The sequence below is a fragment of the Schistocerca cancellata genome, chromosome 1, assembly GCF_023864275.1.
Source record: "Schistocerca cancellata isolate TAMUIC-IGC-003103 chromosome 1, iqSchCanc2.1, whole genome shotgun sequence".
Classification (NCBI taxonomy): domain Eukaryota; kingdom Metazoa; phylum Arthropoda; class Insecta; order Orthoptera; family Acrididae; genus Schistocerca; species Schistocerca cancellata.
Window position 1 is genome coordinate 473,726,808 of NC_064626.1, and position 16,927 is coordinate 473,743,734.

The window sequence follows — 16,927 nt, forward strand, 5'->3', positions numbered from 1 at the left end:
TGATGATCTGACCTTTGGAATATGCATATAACCTGTCATGTAACATAGCAAAAAAACAAGAAAAAAAGTAACTTTTAACAAATTTTGCTCTATTCACAAGTTCTGATTAAAACTTTTTAACAAAGTTGTTGCTGAAAACTACACAATGACACCATACACTAGACATATAAAGTGTATTCTTCACTGTTTACAACTGCAATACTGGCAGTGGCAATAATATACAAAACAGTTTCAAAATTTATGACATGTAATATGCATATTGAAAAAAATTTAAACAAAAATTCCAGAATGGTGCAAACTAGGATAACAGGAGTTTACAGTTACTGAATCTGTTAATATGTACACAATTTTCACCCAGACCCAAATATTTTATTATAACAATCAGTGAATCAAGTTAGCTGCTTGGATTCAAACAACAGCATTACATACTCATGTGACATGTTTAACTTAAAGCTAAGAATACAACACGCTGATCAGTTGTATGGCGTTAACACCAGCAGGACACAGTACAAAATTAAAACTCCAAATCTACACTAAATAAACAATTTGCAGGAAGTCTGATGTGTAAACAATAGTTGTTTCCAATTTACAAATCATCCCATCAACAGTTTTACACACAAATTCTGAGCATCTATGTGGAATGCAATGACAGCACAGTCTATTCAATGTTACATAATTAAATAGTTCACAAACATATTTAAAAGTAGAAAATTTTTCACTTACAAACAGCATCCTGCCAGTGACATTTGAATCCAGAAAAGAAAAATCTTGGGGGCTCCATGAGAGCATACAAAATGCCGTTGTCATCTAGCAAATCTACAAAATCTTATCACTTTTTACATCTCTCTTCAGTAAACACATCTTTTATGATTTTTTTTACTTTTTAAAACACAACACTATATGCCATGAATGTTGCTACTGAACAGAACATGTCTGCTTTAGTCCTGCAGTGGAGTCATGGCCAATGGTAAGGTGCCTGTCAGATGCAATATTGTTCTCCACTTTTAATAATACACACCATTAGTTTGTTGCAAAAACCAACTATAAACACGAGTTTGCACATACTACGAAATGATCTTGCATTTGTTACTGGAAAAGAAGCAAAACCATGTTCCCATCCCTCTCTTAAGGCAAGAGCTGGTTGAGTAGCATTATGCAGACCTCTGCTTATAAACAAGATACTCTTTTTTTCTGTGCAGCAGCAGTTTACCAAGTTTATACAAATTCCACATCACTGCGTTGGGAACTGCTGCATTGTGTATGCCACCATGCCAGCCCCAGGCTGTTGCATAGCAGTTCCTTGAGGCATTTGCTGAGGAGGGACTGGTGGCTGAGCTGGAACTCCCTGCCAAGTAGCTGTCGGTAGTTGCACACCCATTCTGCCTGCTGTCATGTAGCCTTGGCTATAGCCAAACTGCCCACCACCATATGCATAACCCGGTTGCATTCCTTGAAGATACTGTCCCTGCATTTGTGCAGCTGCTTGGTAACTCTGTGGATACCAATAACCCATTTGTTGACCATAAGTATATGGATACTGTGCTCCACCTGCTGCTGGCTGGCCCATTCCAGCCTGAGCATGATTTGGATCACCACTTTCCTTTCCCCAGAAACACTTAACTGTCTGACCATTAATTTCTGTATTGTGAATGGCCTCAATGGCATGTGCTGCTGATTCTTTAGTTGAGAATCTGATGAAAGCATATCCCTTGTCCTTGAAAACTCTAATATCTTGTATCGTTCCAAATGGTGAGAAAGTTTTCTGCATAAGTTCTTCTGTTATACCACTACTGAAACCTCCACAGTAGACTGTACAATTAGTTGGACTTGACTGGTTGTACACTTCATCAAATGTGTGCAATTTATTATTCGCATGACGCGGCCTTTCGTTTCTAGGAGGTGGAGGTTTTCTTGTAGACCAATTTGTTCTAATGCTGCGGCTTCCTAACCACTGACCATTCATCGCCGCGATTGCATTTTCTGCTTCTGCTCTTTTCACAAATGAAACAAACGCATAACCTTTAGATTTTAAAGTTTGCGGATCTCTAACAATTCTGCAATTAGAGATTTCTCCAAATGGCGCGAAAGCTTCCCGAAGTGTGTGAGTTTCAATTTCAGGACTCAGATCCCCTACAAAAATGTGATGATGATTACTAGTGTCTTGTTTAGGTTGATTACCTGGAGATGTCGCCCAGTTTACCTTCATTTCCTTGTCCAGAAATAGCCTCTTGTTCATAGCAGCAAGGGCTGTAGCAGCCCCTTGATGATTCGTAAACTCCAGAAATGCGTAAGGGTCATTTCCGGGCTCACGAATGATTTTGCAGCCTTTGACGGGACCGATCTGCGAGAACAAGGCACATAGCAGGTCTTCTGACACGGAAGCGTCCAGATTACCGACGTACAAGGTCCGAGGATGACTTTCGTCACTCATCGGTCTTGACATATTATTCCTCGCACCAGGTAAGTAAATTACTATAAGTACTTCGTTGATTAGTAGCCCGCTGAATCCACATATGCTTGTACAAATGCTAGACGCATTACGATGCTCAAATGTTCGACCACGCTCAGAAGCGTTATTTCAAAGTGACATTTTTCTATCTTGATGTTGCACCATCCTACAAACGTTTCAAACAGTATTTGTTAACGAACAATCACAACAATAGATATAACTAACAACAACCTAAAAAATACCTACAAAGGCTGTAATATCACACAACAATCCTTCCAACACTCCTCCCCACTACAGTGAGATAAAATGAAGGGCGGACTACTCATGACATATTCTATCTTTGGCAAGATTCAATGTTAGTATCAAAATATATCGACAAAAAATTCATATAAATTTGATAGAAAATACTTGTTGATGACGAAATATATCGTAATAGTTAAATAACTGGTTCAATACTTACATAAAGGTAACATATAATTGTAAGACACACAAACTCACATGGGTTGTACTAATGCGTAAATGCAGATATTCCACTATCTTCGAAAGTCAAAGAATCAACATGCACTGTGCAAGATAAAATCAACATAGCTCTGGCAATTTCAAAAGTGCGGGGTTAACTTGTAGATGATATATTTTATATCCCTTACGCGGAACGATTTTATTTTTCGCTTCGCTTTTCACTGATCCTGATGTGTACACAGAAAAAGTCTTGAAAATAAAATAGAACTAACGACACCTTTGCTTTGTTGAAAATGTAGATCAAGACTCAGCGTCATCAATGTGTGGTACGCGGCTTACGGGTTGTGCTATGTAGTATGGAATCTCCGGAAGAACGCCAAGAAAATGAAATACAAGCATTAAAGGTAAACATAACGCGGAATATGTTTGCTACTGAATGGAATATTGATTGGAAATACATTTTTGTGGAAAACATCATGGTTCAGAGTTTAATATTTTGCCTCATACTGCTAAACAAGTAATTGATATACTGATGATAAATTTAGGGTAAAACTTGTGTATTCATAGGAGGTAAATGCACATATTTTGGCTAGGTAGCGACGTGTAAGAAAAATCTTGAGAGACTAATTGGAAGGTGTGACGAAGTTTGATATATATTTTATGAATTAAAGATTACTACCTTTTGTTGAGGAAGAATAGTGGAAAGTTTGTTGTATTTAACAGTGTGCTGTTTGATGTTAGGCCAGGTATGCTTAATCTTTCCGTACTTAGTCGTTCTCCAAAGTTGACAATCTTTATTGGTAAATATGCAGATGACTGACATTTTTATGGGCTGAGCGTTTTTCTTAAATTTCGCAAAACCATATAGCAACGAAACTGTTTTAATAGAAGATTATGGGTTTTGTCCAAAAACTGATTACCATGTTGAAAGTTGAGTGAACAATCTCACCATCCAGTATTTCTCTTAGGCCCATACACTACGTGTTCTTGACTTTTCAAATATGGTGCTTAATGTTTGGCTCCAAATACTTTTAACAATAAAAAATTAAATTAACATAGCCTTTCAACCCTTCCTATGCTGCACATGGAGATCCAGTGGCAGATACTATGAATAACTTAGTAACTTTCTACATTACTGTCAGAGGTAAGAAAATACATTTGGTGTGAAGAGACTGAAATTCAAACCTCGCATTACTTTATTCAGTTACATCCTCAAGGCCAAATGCATGAGAAAACAGAGCTCCCTAAGAAAAGTTGCAAAATTGGTCTACTGTTCATTATCAGAAGTATAATACTGTGTGTTATATATAACCTGTAGCACCAAAACACTGCATTTGGTTCCAGACCTGCAAAATTTGTGGATCATTACTGGACATACTATGCCAAGAATCGCAATTTTAAGACCACACTTTTACTTGACATGTAGAGAATATTGTAAATGTGCTAAGTGTCAGTTATCAAAGATCCTGCTTTAGTTCTGTCAAAATAATTAATGAGCTGAGCTTAGTGGTTGCTACTATCTTAAACTGTGTGTCACCGAACCATATTGGTGTTGGTTGTGGACAATAGATTATGTACTGAAACATTCCAATACAACCAACAGAAAACTAACATTTTACTCAAATTGTTGTTAATGAAGAGGCATTGATACACTTTCACATGAATGAGGCACTTAAAGACTTATTACCTGAAAAAAATGTGAATACACATAAAAATGAGTTTGTTGTTACCTGGTTTACAGATAAGACAGTAGATTTCATTTGAAAATAACAACAAAATTTCGCAAGCATGGGAAGTGGTCTGAGAATGGGGCAGTAGTTAATACTGCAAAGTATATAAATAAATCATAATCCTGTTACTCATCCAGTGAAAGTTATTAGTGGATTCCGCAACATTTTTCATTGTTTATGTGGACTACATGTTCATAATAAGACACTAAATTCTGAAGAGACTTGTATGTTATTGAGTATAAGTTTCTTACCCTCCAACATAACCTACATTACAAATCAGTCTGTCACAATGAAGGTTTTGATGTGTGTGGGGGGGATTCAAATACTACATTCTAGTCTGATTCTGTTATCAAACCCTTTGTTTTTTGAAGGAAAGAAGATTAATGTTAAATGTCTGATGCCATAACCACTGCACCCTGGCTATGGCAACTGTGAAATAAACCATTGTTTGTGGTTCACAGCACAGTAGGCTTCTGCTATCTGGTGAAGCATTAAAATTATCTATGAGTAGTAGGATCATAAAAATAAAAAGACATTACTCGTTTACAAAATAGCATAAGAAATATGCAGGCATTGTGCCAGTGATGCACTCCATTTAAAGGCTTTAAAACCAAAGGTTTCAATAAATTATAACTCATTTTTTTCTAAGAATACACTAGACGGTGTTTATGGAAATCTGACAGGACATAAAAGAAACTGTCAGAGTAACAGCACCATTATAACAGTAAAGAACTGGCACAATTCAGTTAAAGGTGCCATTAGTAAGGATATTATATACCACAATAAATTAAAAGAGTCCAAAAGAAACACAATAAAAGAAGCTAAGATGAAAAATTATGATAGCTTCAGTGCAGGCTGTCACAAGTTAAGGAAAGAGCTCTGGCACCTGGATATGAACACACAAAATAAGCATACTTCTTTACATTCTTGTAATCCTTAAAATTTTAAAGATTACTTGTGCAGTATACAAAAAGCAGTAAGTGTTTGCAGGTGAAGTCCCTGTTTACCTATTCGAAATATAAGAAACTGCATTCTGATGGTATTGTGAAAATTGCTGAACCCAACAAACCTTTAAAAATGCTCATAATAACGTCTTGGAATATAATTAACATGATTTGTTAAATAACTGAACCACAAGATACAAGGAATAGCAGGTTTTATTTCTTTCAAATTAAACAGCAGGCAGCATTCCATATAACAATAAGTTTTCAATCTTTGTCAGCTGCAAAATTTTATACAGAGCAGTGAAAAGCAGTGAGGTTATGTGCAGGACTACATATATTCTCCAGTGGAATTTCTTTTACACCAAACCTAGTGAGCAGACACAGATGCTCTGGTCAACTGGTCCTACCAATATTGGGTGTCTGCTTTGCCCCAGGATGTAATGATGTTGTAGCATCAGATGTCATACATGCACAAACAGAGAACATAACAGTGGCAAAAGTATTTTTGCATCTAGTATACTATTTTTTGGTAAAAGTTGTGGTGATAGACTGATCTGTATTGTAACCTGAGGTGTAGCTTAGGTTGAAAGGTGATAGTTTTGCTAATTGGTGAATCCAGGAAATGCGAATAGAGTGTCTCAGGTGTGACTGGCTGTTCTGTAGCATAGCCCAAGGCCTAGGTTATATTCTGAAAGTGAAAGTTTGTCATTGGGAAGTGGCACTGAAAGCTGTAGTTCAACCAGTGCATCACTATCAGTAAAGCTTCTCAGGAACATGCCGTTACCATTTAATACACCACACACAGACTTCTCAACTACAAATATTTAAACTCAAAAACATGGTTTTGGTTCACTCACAGCCCAGTCCTCCAGTATCTCCATTCTATTTTCCAAGGTACATAAGTGCTCTTCCTTACGTCTTTCTCAACTAGCATTTCAGAATTCATTTACCCAATGAATCTGTCTTATCATGCAGAAGTGTTAGTTTAGTATGATAGGCAGGAGAGCTTACGATGAGCTTGGAAAGTGGAATAGAGGTATTGGCAGAATTGAGGCTGTAACGGTAGGCCATGAGATGATGAATGACGCCTGGATATTGTAGATGGTAGAAGCCTTGTCTGCAAAAAGGTGTTGGTATAAATTGAAGTCCTGACTTGGAATATACATTTTAAACGGTAATGAAGTTTCACAGGAATGCACACAGCTATAGAGTATTATCACATCATCTATAGTATTATAGTAAAAGAGAATACTTGTTATAAGTACCAATTAGCGTGCATTTAATTTTAAATTAAACTAAGCAATAATCACTAATACCAATTCCAAGTTTGATGTGGTAGTTAATGAATGGGTGTTCCATGTCCATTGTCAAAATCTTGAAGGTACTACCGACTCTGACAGCTTCAATTTTGTTGAAATTTATATAGATTGCACCTTAGAAATCCACATGAACTTGTGCAAAGTTTTATCTCCATCTGTAACTTGGTGTAGACACTAAAGCAGTTTTCATGTGGTCCACTTTCTTATGAACTGGAAATGTGTAAAAAAAATTCTCATGTTTGGCAGACTGTTGTACCTAATATAATAGGGTTAGGACTCTGCATTTTGCCATCCTGTCACAGTTGTTTGTACAGAATACAGAACTAACGTACATGAAGATTAAGAGATCAGTGTCCATGTCACATTCTAAAAATACTTGAAAAATTTTGTTCTGACATATTTTCTCCGTGGAATCTATCTGGGTAACTTTGTACCAATTTTTTCCATTTTTTGAAAATACTGGACATAAAGTAAGTTACACGTCACCATAGGCATTGTAACATTTTATATCTATAGTCACTGTATGTTTAGGCGAGTAAAAATTTACAATAACTATGCCTCGTTAGAGTACAATTTCTGTTTTAATACTAGTTTAAGTTAACTGTCCTTGAGGGTAACTTTAGACCAGTCGCAAAAAGCATTGTGTAAATTTAAATCATGCCAGAAGGAAATCTGATTTTAATAAGAAGTAAAAACAAACTGTTGATTCAGTATTGGGATCGACCGAAGCGTCCAATCCCACCCGTCTGCTTTGACCCGTGACATAAGGCTGTTGTGGTGTGTGACATCACGACGGTGCGGAATTTAGTTTGTGAGAGTGGCGTGTTTGTAGGTGTCGTTTTGATGTGATCGATGGTGCCCTCTGGTGGTGTGTTAGGTGATGGTCTTTAAATATGTCTGCTTGTGTCTGTATATGTGTGGATGGATATGTGTGTGTGTGCGAGTGTATACCCGTCCTTTTTTCCCCATAAGGTAAGTCTTTCCGCTCCCGGGACTGGAATGACTCCTTACCCTCTCCCTTAAAACCCACATCCTTTCGTCTTTCCCTCTCCTTCCCTCTTTCCTGATGAGGCAACAGTTTGTTGCGAAAGCTTGAATTTTGTGTGTATGTTTGTGTTCGTTTGTGTGTCTGTCGACCTGCCAGCACTTTCATTTGGTAAGTCACATCATCTTTGTTTTTAGGTATATAGAAAGATGATGAGACTTACCAAACAAAAGCGCTGGCAGGATTTGTTTTGTTTGGTAAGTCTCATCATCTTTCTTTTTAAATATATTTTTCCCACGTGGAATGTTTCCCTCTATTATATTCATATATATATATGGTTATAATAGAAGGAAACATTCCATGAAGGAAAAATATACCTAAAAACAAAGATGATGTGACTTACCAAATGATATGTATATCTTTGGTAGGTATGGATATGACTGACAAGGTCAACAGTTTTCGGTTGTCAGCGATAATGGGGGACAGTGTGTTGTCTCTAATAAAATTTCTTCAGCTATTTGGATTTTTTGATTAAGTCGTGAAGTGTTGAGTATATCGTGAAGAAATGAGGCTGGCTTAAAGTTCCAGCGTCTCGGACCAGGGACGGCTGTATGTGGAGATGTCGTAAGGATAACAGGTCAAGGGAAGTGTTTGATTTCAGTTTTGTTGGTTTGTTGTGTTTTTTGAGGTAGTGATGATTGTGGATGTGGTTGTAGTTTTGGGTTTTATGATTTGGTATCGGTAGTTTCTCTTGACCTATATAGGTCAAGGTAAGTGTTCGATTCCAATGTGTGGTTGTGGCTGTGGGTTTTCCAGTATCGGGAGTTGCTGTTGAGCTATATAGGTCAAGGGAAGTGTTCAATTCCAATTTGTGGGATCGGGAGCTGCTGTTGAGCTATATTGGTCAAGGGAAGTGTCCGATAACAGAGGATATTGTGTTTAGTGGAATTTGGGGAGTTTTGTGTTGTCAGTTTTTTTTTTTTTTTCGTCGTTTTGTGTTGTTTGGAATGGTGGTGTGTGTCTAAATTTGTTTATATTTATTTTGTCCCCACCCAAAAATCCCCAATTTCCCACGCTTGTCCCGTTAGTTTCATTAGGTTTTTTGTGGAACGTGTGTGTGTTGGTTTTTCCATGTATTTTTGTGTTTGTGGTCATATTTCTGACGTCTTGGGTCAAAGCAGACAGGTGGAATCGGACGCTTCTGTATTTCCCAGTATTGCAGGTTTACTTTGAAATGTCAAAGTATTTGTATGAACCTGGCATTGGTCAACTTAAAAACACTGCCACCAGATGCTCAGTTCAATTTTAGCATAATAACGAGCCTGAGAGTTTGTAAGAAGGTGGAAAGACAGCTGAAATGCCAACAGGAAACCACAGAGGTAATAAATCTGTTACTTTTAGTATAAAATAATACAAGTACATGGAGCAGCCTCCATTTGAAACAAAAGTAGTAACTGGTACAAAGATACCCTGACTGGTTAAAAGTTACTCTAATAGACTGTATTTCAACAGGAATAGGGAGTGAGTAAAAGCCACTGGAAACATACTCATTTTCAGTGCCTCGTCTGCCTGACTGTCAGAAAATTAGTGCATTGTGAAAAACACAGACTTTTCTGCCTGTACAAATAATGTGGAATAAGTCCTTGATCTTCAAAAAGTTCTATAATATTTTGCCTTGTGTTCTGGAAGGTTCTATCCAGGCTTGCTTTTTAGATTTGGATTATTACTTTTTCCCTCTATAGCTTGCTTGCTGCTTTCATATTCTCTCTGAAATTTAAAATTCTTCTGAAGTCGTTTTAATGGAGCATCTTTGGGGATTTAAGGTCAAAATGAAATTTTTGTCTTGACAATTGGATTTCTTTATTTCTTTGATCACCTGCTTGTAATCTGAACGACTATGACATTCTTTTCTTGCTCTAGCTTACTCCGATTCACTAACTTCAACTCTGCCAACTGATGCAATTTTCTTAATAACTGCATCTTTAACTGGCACATCTTTTACTTAGCATAGCTATCTTGTGAATCAATTTGTATAATTTCAGTGGTGATGTTCCAACAGATGACGAGTTTGTACTTGTAACTTCAGAAATATGGACTTATTGTGGTTGGTATGGAATTAACATCTGTGGAGTCTTCTTCGTGGAAAAATCTTTTCTGTGTGATGGGCACAGTTTTTGGCCTGGTTTTATATCAGACTTCACTGTACATGTTAGCTGAGTTGCCTTTTACAAATCAATTATCATCTTGGAAAATTAGGTTTTCTGCTGGTAATCCACGTTGAACACAAAATTTTGATTGTGTAATTGGCAATCTTCATCAGGCGCTCTGTGTGGCCTGAAAAGGCTAAAAGAGGTTAGGAACAAAAATACATGTTTTTTAATAGATGTAAAATGCTCTATTCAGTGACATCACATAAGTAAAGCTGTTAGCAACCTGAACATTAAGTTCATGTGCTTCCATCACCAGTGTCAATTTGAATGAAAACATTTTAGGTCGTGTCAGTACAGTAATTTTTAGTGTTTGATAATATGTGATGTAATACCCAAAATGTTTTTACTCACACCCAAAGGTTAATTTTAACATCACAGTGCTTCACTATCTTTTAAGACAGGCAAAATTTGTTACATTTGGTGTTTTTAATGTAGTTCATACATTATTAGCTTTCTGATAGATACTGTCAAATGATCATGTTTCCTCACTACCTGTTCCTTATTGAAATATTTGGGGGAGGGGCGGGGTGGTTCATAGGAAAATTTTTTCAGGAAGTTCGAAGAGAAATGGGTGGCGTTCGAAGAGAGATGGTTGTTGCTTCTTTATTTTCATTTGTGTTATTTCTGAATACAAAAATTTGTCAAGATGGCATGTTTGAGGAACCCATCTATTTAAGGTCAGGAACAGTGTCTTGCATTTTTTCACACATTTCCAGTTCCAAATAAAGTAATCATTGTGAAAATGACTCTAGTACATACACAGAGTTACAGATAGTGCCGAAACTTTGCCAGTTCATGCAGGCCCCTTAGATACATTTCAACAAAATTGGAAGATGATGAAGTTGTGACCAAAGGACACTTGATGTGGAATGAGACAAATATATGACTTCAGAGTGCATGTTTAGGTCTACATTTTATGAAAGTGAACAAGTATTGCAAAATTGCTCGTTGTGCAATACTGAGTTGCTTGTGATCTCCAGGGTACTAGACAAGTTGATGATATCATCCCATAGAATTCCTCATCTGCTCTGAGTACCTAACATGCCATCTAGGCTATCCAGCATATGTACACAACAGAGAAACAATTCCATAGCATCCAGGTCTCTCTCTCTCTCTCTCTCTCTCTCTCTCTCTCTCTCTCTCTCAAGAGCAAGGGAAGACGTAATTCTCCTTTGTACCAGGGCACGTTTGTGGATTCAACAAGATGAGTTAGCAAAGGATGCCTGTGACAGGGCCACTGTGTCACATTGTATTATCCCCTGCATGTCATCGCATTGTTTTGATGGAAGGTATTGTGGCTGGAAAGTGAAGATCGTGTGATGTAGTTGCCAAAGCCTACAACCTGGTTGTGACGTAGTCTTCCCAGCTGTAGAGATGCAACAAAGTGCTGGTAATTCGCTTCAGATTGTGGGCCAATCTGTGTTGTAGCATTCTTCTGTCAGCAAGAGGACTTACCTGTGTGCAGTCCTTTTAGTGTACTATTATACATGGAGTCAATCCATGTCAGTTCAACCTGGGGCTTCAGCTCATAGTCTCAGATTTGACTGAAATTCAGTACACTAATTCTAACATGTGCGGAACACTCGTGTACAAAGTATTAGTTTCTGCTGCCAGTTAGTTCCAGAAGTATGACTTGTGAAAGAAGGTGGCGTGACCTGGAAAATGCAACCCGCATCTGGCAATCTATCTTCAGACCCAATTTTAGATCTTAATAACTTTGGAACTCTCCCACACAGTCCAGTGAAATTTTTACAACCCAGTAACATCCATTTAGAGAACACACTCCATGAATCAAAACACCAACAACATATTTCTGAGGGAAAATAAAAAATTCCAAAATGTGATTAAAAAAATGTAATACGTTAAAAGGTACATATTGTAGGTGCCCTCTATGCCAAATATAATTCACTCAAAAAGGGTATAATTTTTTTTTGTGTGTTAAGCTTAATGTGGCCTAAACACACACAGAACTCATCATGCCCATATCAATCACAAAAACTGAGTTACATGCACACGAAAATACAAAAATTTGAAAAGTTACCTGAAAAACATGGGTTTTCTAAGTGTGGTAGCACAAAAGGGACAAGTGGTATCCAAGCCAAATTTCACACACTGCATAAGTAGAGCATAATGATATATATCTCAAAATTTCACCATGTTATTGCAAGACATTTGTGTACAATGGAAGTTGACAGATGTATTTGGTGATGTGGCCATTGTTCCACAACACAATTTTGTAAAAACATATTGTAAACTGTTCTGCCTCTTCTTATCCTCTCCCACAACTGTTTTATCACTAAGCAACAACATATAGACAGATTAACACAACCTATCATTAATGTTAACTGCACCTTAACTGCTAAAAACCAGTCGATTGTGCTTCGAACAGAAGTTCTCCCACACTTTAGCTACTGTACTCTGTACATTGAGTGGCAAATTGTACTGTCTTCCTGGCACTGTGGTACGAACTGGAACTGTCATAAGAATATGTTCAAAAGGAATCCAACACCTGTCTGCCAAACATGGCCAATGAAATAATCTTGCTGGTCCTGCTGGTGCCATGAAGTTCACAAATACATCAACTTCTGCTTCACAGCACTCTGCAACACATCCTAAGTACCATCTGTCATCATAAACAGCAATAACATAGCAACATGGTTGTATGTTGCTGCTTTTGCTTCTGAATCCTGAGTCAGACACACTGTGAAGACACATGTTGTGCATGAACCTATAGTTATAACCGGATAGTCTGCACATTGTCAGAGTCCGCTGGAGAGAAGTGATGATGGCTCCTTGTGCCTGCAACAGTTTTAACGTGTTCTAGTCTGCTTTTTAGCAACTCTTCGACTGATTTCACCACATCTTTCGAAACATAGAATGATTGTATGCCAGAGATATTTTTCTGTACCCAGGTAAATAATTGAAGAGGTGTTAGAATGTGACCTTAGGTAGGATGCTGCAGACTAGCTCGTGATGCCATGCACTTTATGGTAGCACCAATACCATCACATACATTTTTACCATGACTTGTTGCGAAAAAATTCCATTCTGCGTGAATCTGAAAATCATGGTAATGTATGTATAAATTTTTGAGATTTTTACAGTTTTTTTTACTGACTAGCTGCCCTATCACTGAAGTATTTCACAAAATGTATGTGAGGCAGCTTGTTTTTCACATATGCCATGGCAGTGCGAATGTGGGCATGAACTGCAATGCCATCATGAATTATACAGCCACTAAAAACGCACAGGTTTGTGACAGGCACATCACCTGATTCACCTCTATAGTAAATCGCAAATGGCTGGAGAGTTGCTTGACTGCTGTCCCAATGATATCCTTGGATGGGATCTTGAAATATAAATGCATAATTTTCAGAAAAGTCTAGTATTACTATGATTTCGTCTTGTTTCAAATTATCCTTACAAAACTGGAGATAAGCCAATTGTGCTGTTGCTGTGAAGCTGTGTGTGGTCTGTGGTCAGTTTTTCCGTTTTTTGACAATACATTTCAACAAAATCTTCCACTGTACTTTGCTTTGTTTCAAGACTTGTGCGATCCATGTGTGTCCATTGTTTATAAGAAACAAGTTCATCGTCATCCATAAGGAGTTCACCATACAGTTTGTTATTCATGTGTTCTGCAAGATTTGCCTTACCAGGACACTTTTACACCTGTGTATCAGGCATTGGTAGGAACTGATGTCACACATTAGCAGCTTCATTGCACCTTTGTAATCCAGACCAGAATCCTTTATAGCAGCAACATCACCTTAGCATTTTGATGTGTCTCACATACACAAACACTGTGTGTGCCCCTTGCACTTACAGGCAGAACCCATTTTGGCCGAAGATTGAAAAAAGATGATAAACCTACTTTAGTATTGGGATACTTTTCCTTTAATTCTACATATAGTTCTGATATGTAGCATAGCAACAGACTTTTTTGCATCTGTACACGTACATTTCCCATTTTCACCGTTACATAATCTTTTTTTCTAGCCATTATTTGGCTGCAGTCATTATTTTCATAAAACTCCGACACTAGCACCTTTATTTCTGAACTCAATTGCTTACCCTGAGCCTGCTGAAGTTGTGGAAGCACTCCTTGGGTTGCTTTTATTTTCCTAGCTTGCTTTACCATATATGTAGAAACATCGAATTCCTTTGCAGTGTAGTCAATAGACCAGCTGGAAGGTGCAAGAGTAAGAATAGCTACTTTTTTCTGGCGTGTGGATAGGGCACTTTTTTCTTTCAAATCGTGCACAGTTTTGTCCAAATCAGAGCATTTCTGGCATGATTTCTGTACCTTTGGAGCAGATAGTTCTTCCTCTTCCACCATTAGTGTGTCAGCTATTTTGTGTGGTAATTCCATTTGAGCTTCTTTTAGTGTTCTTCTACCTTAGCTGGGCCTGTCTCTTTTCCCAACTTTGTGTGTCTTCATGGGAGACAAACCAAGAGCAGTCACTGAAGTATTTAATTGCTCATCCACTGTGGTTGTAGGTAGCTGATACTCTTCATCACTGTCATGTAAATTATCAGAATATTCTTCATTTTTTTAGCAGTGTAACACACCTGGAACATAACTTTTGTCCTGGTTTCATGTTAAGTCCCATGCACTGATTCACTTTCAATACTGATTTTATATCAATTTCTCTGAGGCTACACTTCACTGTCTCCTTATGAATCTGAAATGGATCAAAACAACTTCTTTGTAGGAAAGAATACTTATCCAGAAACACTTTCATATGATGAAAACAAACACTTAAGTTTCCTGGAACCGTACTTCTTGTGCCCACAGGGTGTATCCCGGATCTCCATAGCAACAAATCTTGGCCGATTCATTCAGATCATACAGTACAAAGCGAATGCCACATTTTGTTCCATATGTTGTTTTATGACATTCAGATGCTTGTGCTCTACCAATACTGCAACTTGTTTGAACAAAAGCATCACTAGTACTCTCTTCTGCCTCCAAACTGACTTTCCACAACAGTACTGACCAGTCTGAACTAGAATCTTAAAAACATGAGTAACCTGTATTTGTTGCTTGTTTCCTTTGTTGTTCCTGCCTAACAATGACTCATTCTGTCCCTGAAACCTACCATTGTTTAACTTTCTGTTGCCTAATGGTTCCCAGCAATTGCTGCAGCTCTATCTGAAACAAGCTGTCTGCATCAGCAGGGGTATCACTTGTCCCTTTTGTGCTACCACACTTTGAAAATGTTTTTCAGGTAATTTTTCAAATTTTTGTATTTTCGTGTGCATGTAACTCTGTTTGTTTGACTGATATGGGCAAGATGAGTTCTGTGTGTGTTTAGGCCACATTAAGCTTACCACAAAAAATGTATACCCTTTTTGAGTGAATTATATTTGGCATAGAGGACACCTACAATATGTACCTATTAATGTATTACATTTTTTAAATCACATTTTGGAATTTTTTATTTTCCCTCAGAAATATGTTGTTGATGTTTTGATTCATAGGGTGTGTTCTCTACATGGATGTTACTGGGTTGTAAAAATTTCACTGGACTGTGCGGAATTGTTCCAAACTTATTAAGACCTGAAGTTGGGTCTGAAGATAGATTGCCAGATGTGGGTTGCAATTTCCGGGTCACGTCACCTTTCACAAGCCATTATTCTGGAACTAATTGGCAAGGGAACTCAAAATTTTGTACATGAGTGTTCCACACTTGGTAGCATTGGTGTGCTAAATTTCAGCCAAATCTGAGACTATCAGCTGGAACATTTTCTCAAATTTGTTGAATTGACTTGGAATGACCCCATGACATTTTAGAAAAGTGCCCCTAGTATGACCTTTAGAAGTCCATTAATGGTGTCAGGAGACATGCTGTTTATATTTAATGATGGGACATAGTGTCCAATAGGTTTAAATTTTTGTACTTGTTCCTATCTCCTACTGTAAGTACTTGGGAGACAAATTAAATTGAAATATCTTACTAGCATTCTGTTCTTGGTATGGTGCACATGGTTCTTGTCAACCAAAGTCATCTTTCACATTTCATAGTAGTTCTGTTATTTTCACCACGCAACTGGGGGAGGATGGTCTGCTGCCATTTTCGGATATACTGGTCAAAAGGAGAGCTGGGTTATTTGGTCCTAGTGTGTATGGCAAGCCAACGCTCGCTGATTTATTCCTGCAAGCTAGCAGCCGCCATCACCCTTCACAGAAAGACATTGGTCCACAGGTGCATGCCTTGTTACACTAAGATAGTCTGATGTCAGAAAGAGAGCTTCTATGCTCAACCTTCTGCCAAAATAAGTACATTATCAAGCCTTTCAACCAGCCTGCCTGCCATATAATATAGAAGAAGAGCAAGGTGAAGCAGAGACTGTGGCATACCTGCTCTATGGAAAATCTCTTTCTGCCAAGATTAACAGGATTCTAAAGATGCATAATATCAAGTGTGCTTCATGTCCACCTACCACATGGCTAAGACAGGCAACTAAAACAGCCATTGCCAAGGATTGTCTGGAAATTAATCATGGTCTATGAGAGAAAGAAGTATTGTGGTACAGACCACCATATACTGGGACAGTGTTACTAGAGCGACAATAGAGAGAAGGGTGGCAGAAAACCACATAAATCTCAAGACCGGGTACCAACTGCGCTGGAGTTGCTTGAAATGGGACGGTCATTGCAGCAGAACTTAACAAAAAGAACAAATTAGAAGTCGGTGGAGCACTTGCCTGCAAAAAGCAAAGGCCCTGAGCTCAAGTCAATTTTATTCTGCCAGTAAGTTTCAGGAACTAAGAACATGGTCCCCAGAAATAATCCCCAGACACAACACCATCTGGAGCATACCAAGA

General features: G+C 37.9%; 2 protein-coding genes across 3 annotated transcripts in view; one reads left to right on the top strand and one right to left on the bottom strand.

Annotated features, from left to right (window-relative positions):
• Positions 1 to 798: 798 nt before the first annotated feature.
• On the bottom strand, positions 799 to 3,001 carry LOC126177141 (nucleolysin TIAR). 2 transcript variants are annotated; one of them, XM_049924423.1, is made up of 2 exons: positions 2,910 to 3,001; positions 799 to 2,615 (listed from the first exon to the last, which is right to left on the bottom strand). In XM_049924423.1, the coding sequence occupies exon 2, from the start codon at positions 2,441 to 2,443 to the stop codon at positions 1,232 to 1,234; it is 1,212 nt and encodes a 403-aa protein (XP_049780380.1). In that variant the 5' UTR covers positions 2,444 to 2,615; positions 2,910 to 3,001; the 3' UTR covers positions 799 to 1,231. The 2 variants fall into 2 exon arrangements, with proteins under 2 accessions (XP_049780380.1, XP_049780372.1); XM_049924415.1 differs by lacking the exon at positions 2,910 to 3,001 and adding an exon at positions 2,696 to 2,797.
• Positions 3,002 to 3,027: 26 nt separating this feature from the next.
• LOC126177132 (eIF-2-alpha kinase GCN2) overlaps positions 3,028 to 16,927 on the top strand; it is a 317,728-nt gene continuing 303,828 nt past the window's right edge. Inside the window, exons 1-2 of the mRNA XM_049924405.1 lie at positions 3,028 to 3,054; positions 3,208 to 3,312. Coding sequence (XP_049780362.1) covers positions 3,265 to 3,312 — 48 coding nt within the window. The 5' untranslated portion in view covers positions 3,028 to 3,054; positions 3,208 to 3,264. The remainder of the gene's footprint in view (positions 3,055 to 3,207; positions 3,313 to 16,927) is intronic.